At 31.9% G+C, this 6,386-nt stretch overlaps 1 protein-coding gene across 1 annotated transcript; it reads left to right on the forward strand.

Moving 5' to 3' along the window:
* Nucleotides 1–4,837: 4,837 nt before the first annotated feature.
* On the forward strand, nt 4,838–6,130 carry LOC131646249 (uncharacterized). Its single transcript, XM_058916348.1, has 2 exons — nt 4,838–5,414; nt 5,583–6,130. Exons 1-2 carry the CDS (start codon nt 4,838–4,840, stop codon nt 6,128–6,130), a joined length of 1,125 nt encoding a protein of 374 aa, XP_058772331.1.
* The last annotated feature ends 256 nt before the right edge of the window (nt 6,131–6,386 follow it).

Raw genomic sequence — 6,386 nt, forward strand, 5'->3', positions numbered from 1 at the left:
AAAAGAGTGCAAAACATATGTATTTCTCCCCCTCATGCAGACATTTACATGTGAGACGATATTCTTTGTAGTTGTTTCTTAAAATGTCTTCTTCGAAGTGACTTCATGTAGTGGTAATAGTAATGCGGGATTTGATGAAGTTGTTTCCATGAGTTGTTTCATAGATCTCCATGAAATGGTTGTACCATCACATCTAAACAAATAGCCTGTTTCTGATCTACTATTGTGAGAATCTGACAAGTAACCTGCATCTCTAAGATAACGAAGTATATGTTTGACCGCTTTCCAATTTCTTCGTATAGGTGAATAATTCTATCTTACTTATAGATTGACCGCAAATGATATATCATGATGTGTATATTTAGCAAGGTGCATTAGTACTCCAATTGCACTAAGATATGGTACTTCTGGACCAAGCAATTTTTATCCTTTTCTCGAGGCCTAAAAAGATCTTTCTCCACATCTAATGATCTAACAACCATATTGGAGTAGGAAACATGTGACATTTGTTCATATAGAATCATTTCAACACTTTTCTATATAGCCTTTTGATGTACAAATATTCTTTTGTCCACATGCTCAATTTAGAAACCTAGACATATTTTGTCTTTTCTAGGTCCTTCATCTCAAAATCTTTATTTAAACAATTTTTAGCTTTTGGAAGCTCTTCAGGAGTTTCAATAATACTAATGTCATCCACATAGACAACTATAATTGCAAATACTTTTCCACACCATTTTATGAAAATACAAGGACAAATTGAGTTATTAGTATATTCGTCATTTAGTAAATATTCACTGAGGCGATTATACCACATGCATCCAGATTCTTTCAGCCCATAGAGAGACTTGTTCAATTTTATGTAGTAGTTTTCTCGAGATCCACAACTACGTGCCTCTGGTATATTGAACCCTTCAGGGAGTTTCACATAAATGTCACTATTAAGTGAACCATATAAATAAGATGTCATTACATCCATCATGTTCAAATTAAGTCCTTCATGTGTTACAAGACTAATTAATCAAAAATTGATTGAATCCACTACAGGTGAATATGTTTTTATCAAAATCTATCTTAGGTCTTTGTGAAAATCATTGAGCAATAAATCAGACTTCATATCATTCTTATTTTTCTTTTTCATAAAAATCATTTATATCTAATTGGTTTCACACCTTGAGGTGTTCGGACTACAGGTCCAAAAGTGAGTCACTTGTAAAGTGAGTTTAATTCTTCTGTAATTGAATATATTCATTTGGCCAACTCTCACTTAGTCTACAATCTTTAATAGACTTTGACTCATGATCCTCGTTATCATTGATCACTTTTAGCGCTATATTGTATACAAAGACATTGTCAATATTGACTTTATTTGGTTATCTCAATTTCGGTTCCATTCCATTTCATCCATGACATAATTTATCGAGATCTCTTTATTTCATATTTCAAGTACTTGATTTGTTCTTCTGGAACTGAAAATTAAATTAGATCAAAGTGCTTTTAGCATTTTCATATCCTCACTTGGGTCATTTTTAGTTTCTTTTCTTAGTAGAGGACTTTTAACATTGGAACCGACTTTCATACCACGCTTCAGGCGCAGCTACAACTCATTTGCAATATTATATTATCCAATAGGAGAATCCACTTTGAGTGGAGTATTACCAGCTGATAATTTATTTCATAAAATTTGCAAATGAATAATATTTTGAACTTTTTGTTCATATTGATTTGTACGAGGATCAATACAACAATTTATTTTAAATTGTTCATTTGAACTTCTTGTTCATGATTTCAGCTGTTCATTTCCCTCCCCCTAATATTGGGAAAATTAATTTATCAAGTGATAATCAGCCTACTGGGCTGCAATCAAGTATTTGATTATTTGCTCAAATTATATCCTCAAAATTGAGAGTCATATTAATTATATTTTTCCAATATTCTTCCGTGACTCATCTTAATGTATTATATTGGAGCAATTGGAAGATACACAACACATCCAAATATTCACTTAGATGAGAAGTATAAGAATAAATTAGGGAGGACTAAGATATAGTATACTGTTGGCTTAATGCGAATAAATATCTTAATATCATACTTTGGGTGTTTCAAATATATAATTTAGAATTGATGATCTCATAAGTATCAACCATATAATTAACTTTAGACGTCTAAAGAATGGATCTTCGGGTCCATTTTCTTTTTATGAACATATATTACATGATATTCAATATCAATTTTAATAATATATATGTGATACTTATGCAGGAATTTCTATAAAAAAAAGTTCAGAAAACAAGATCTTAGTCTAATTAGGTGAGAAAATAATTTCACAAACTTCTGGTTGTGAATAGAGACATATGCATGATATTTTAGTCGATGCAACAGTTAATGTCATAAAAACGCAATTTCTCAAATTTTTATTTTCTTTTAGAAACACACAAAAATTTAATGGATTGAAGAAACTTCTGGTTCTTCAATACAAATTATTCGCATCATATTATATCCAAGATGACCCAACCGGTTTTACCAACGACACAATTAAGTGTAATTTGTAAACTACTGGTTTACAATGACATGTGCTTAAATTGTACTAATATAAGTGTAGTACAAGCCCAAAGAAAAAAAAACGGTAGCTTTTCTATTATACATTTTATGTCCAAATTCATTTGTGTAATACAAAGATATTCAATACCTCCAGTATAATTCAAAACTAATATAATAGTATCTCATTATTAAACACTTTAATCAAATACATTCATATGAACATATGATCATATAATTATCAAACAGTTACCCCTTATAAAATTAAACATATTTAATCAAACAATATTATATCACTAAAATTATATCGTCATATAATTAATTTGATTCACTATCCTTCAGGGATGGATAAGTTCTTCAGGAACTATAAAAATAATTTGTTATAAACAATAATCTAAAAAATATATATAATCTTAAGTATTGAACGTTGAATTCTTTTGGAATTCATCAATTATTGATAAACACAATATTCGATTAAACTCAATCTTTGAACAATAATTTGGAGTTAGTTTAATAATCTTTAGTTCTACAAATATCACATCACAAACTATTTCCATAAACAATGGTCAATAAAAATTATTCTTTGAGCAATCCTTCAGGGATATGTTATTAGTATAGATGCAATCCTTCTAGGATTCAATAATATCATGATGAAATTCTTCTAATATTATAGATACAATATTTTAAGATGTGATAAATCCTTATTTTAAAACTTTAACTCTTCGGGAATTATATATCACAATTGATCTTCGTAGTGATAAAAAAAAATTGTGTGTGGGTAGTTCTTCAGGAATTCAATCACAATAGTTCTTCATGAACTCAATCACATTTTGTAGTTCTTCAGGAATTATATATCAAACTCAATATTATCCTTCTAGGATATTTGATATGTTCTTCAAGAACTATATAACAAACTTAATACTATCTTTAATGGATATTTGTTAAGTTCTTCAGGAACTATATAACAAACACGTTATTTTGTAATCATTTAGAGAATATTGATAATCTAATAAGATATAATATCAAAATTCAACACGGATAATGAGAAAGAAAAATAATAAAATAATTACCTAATATTACCTCTAACACTTAGGACTTCAAAATTTTTTTTCTTCCAAGTTTGGTAGAGCTTCGTGCTGATAACGTGTTATAAAATTAACCAAAACAATAGAGAGATCAAAGAGAGGTAGAGAAGAAAGAGAGCAATATTATCTTATCTTATTTCAATTGTGCTTTACATTGTAATATGAGTCTCTATTTATAGGACTCAAGGGAGATAGAAAATCACACATATTAAACACATATTAAGTATGGAATAGGAAGATGAAGAACATGGAGATGGATGGACATCCACTAACATAAATATTCATAACAATATATATATATATATATATATATATATATATCCGTGTGTGTATGTATGCGCACGCGTGCGTGCGTATGTGAAATAATTTCTATGATATATACTAGTATAGTATGACATTGAGGAGTTGATCGTGTAATTAGCTTAAAATACCACAACTAATTAAATAACGTTTCTATATTTAATGCAAAGACCAACTAACATAAAAGAGAGTTGTGAGATATTGGATCGAACTCTAGTATGACCGAAGGGTAGCTTCTTGGTTCGACAGGGTTAAGCATGATGTCGAAGGTTGTTCACATGCTTGTGTCGAAGATGCTAGGGTTGTTAGCATGTTAAATTAGGTTTTAGTGTTTAAACCCTAATTTGTTAAGTTAGCTTGTTTATTAAGTTGGCTTGTGTAATGGGCCTTGTGGAAAAAGCCCATTAGTTAGTATGTTAGGTTTTATTATAAATAGCAAACTAGTCTCTCCTCATTGCTAAGCTGTAAATCCTAATTTAGGGTGAGAGAGGTTATTTGTTATTCTTGTAAACTTGTAATCTTGTTTTAAGAGAAAGTGAAAGAATAGCAGTTATAACCAATTCTTGTGTTCCTCTTCTTCCGTCAGTGGTCCACCACCCAATTCGAATCTATTCCTTATCTGATAATTAACTCTATACAATAAATTATTTCGAATCCGTCAGTGGTCCACCACCCAATTCGAATCTATTCCTTATCTGATAATTAACTCTATACAATAAATTATTTCGAACCCGTCAGTGGTCCACCACCCAATTCGAATCTATTCCTTATCTGATAATTAACTCTATACAATAAATTATTTCGAATCCGTCAGTGGTCCACCACCTACATCCATTTATATATAGGGACTCATACATCCATTTATGTACCAATATCCCAAATCCCATCCAATCTACCTCCAATATCACAAAAAAATGGATCCATCACAATATCATTTTGATATCGCAGCCTACAATCAAAATCGTGAAATTGAAGAAAATTATATAGTCAATCGATTTAGAGAGCGTAGAAACAAAATATCGGAAGATAATGCGCCTCGTAGTAGAAAATATCTCAATAGAGATCATGCAGCGGCAAACCAAAGACTAATTGACGACTACTTTGCCAATGAGCCTACATATAACGATGCAATGTTTCGTCGTCGGTACCGGATGAAAAAAAATGTTTTCCTTCGAATCGTTGGGGACCTTTCAAGTAGTGATAACTACTTCACCCAGCGAGTTGATGCAGCCAATAAAGAAGGTATATCACCCTTAGCAAAATGTACCACAGCAATGCGAATGTTAGCATATGGTGTGGCAGCAGATGCGGTCGATAAGTACATCAAAATAGGAGGTACTACAGCATTGGAGTGCTTACGTAGATTTTGTAAAGGAATCATACGCTTGTACGAGCAAGTGTATCTGAGAGCACCAACCCAAGATGACCTGCAAAGAATACTGCATGTTAGTGAAATGCGGGGGTTCCCAGGGATGATTGGGAGTATTGACTGCATGCACTGGGAGTGGAAAAATTGTCCTAAAGCATGGGAAGGAAAATTTACTAGAGGGGATAAGGGAACCACCACGGTTATTCTTGAAGCAGTTGCATCTCATGACCTATGGATCTGGCATGCCTTTTTTGGATGTCCGGGAATGTTGAACGATATAAACGTTCTAGACCGGTCACCAGTGTTTGATGACGTGGAACAGGGAAAGGCTCCAAGTGTGAATTTCTTTGTGAATCAACGTCCATATAATATGGCATACTATCTAGCTGATGGTATCTACCCTTCTTATCCAACTTTCGTCAAATCGATTAGACTTCCTCAAAGTGAACCCGATAAATTATTTGCAAAATTTCAGGAGGGATATCGGAAGGACATCGAACGTGCATTTGGAGTGCTCCAAGCTCGATTTAAAATCATCCGTGAACCAGCTCGCTTGTGGGACATAGCTGATTTGGGTATCATCATGAGGTCATGCATCATATTACATAATTTGATTGTTGAGGATGAACGAGATTCATATTCTCAACGTTGGACCGATTTTGAGCAATCTGGGGAAAGTGGATCTAGTGCACCACAACCATACTCGACCGAGGTGTTACCCGCTTTTGCAAATCATGTGCGTGCTAGATCAGAGTTCCGTGATCCAAATGTTCATCAAGAATTGCAAGCCGATCTAGTGAAGCACATATGGACAAAGTTTGGAACGTTCCGTGATTGAATTATTTGTGTGTTGTATTGCATTTTAAATTATTTGTATCGTACTAATTACGTTACTTGTGTGTTGTATTGCATTTTAAATTATTTGTAACGTACTAATTACGTTAATTGTGTGTTGTATTTTAAATTAATTTAAGATGATTTGTATCGTATCCAATTATTTAAATAAATTTTGTTTTTATTACAAAAAATTAAAAAATAAATTATTAAGTATTTATTATTTTTATTTAATTTTAATCGATAATTGTAATTTTATG

Source organism: Vicia villosa, linkage group LG2 (genome assembly GCF_029867415.1).
Source record: "Vicia villosa cultivar HV-30 ecotype Madison, WI linkage group LG2, Vvil1.0, whole genome shotgun sequence".
Classification (NCBI taxonomy): domain Eukaryota; kingdom Viridiplantae; phylum Streptophyta; class Magnoliopsida; order Fabales; family Fabaceae; genus Vicia; species Vicia villosa.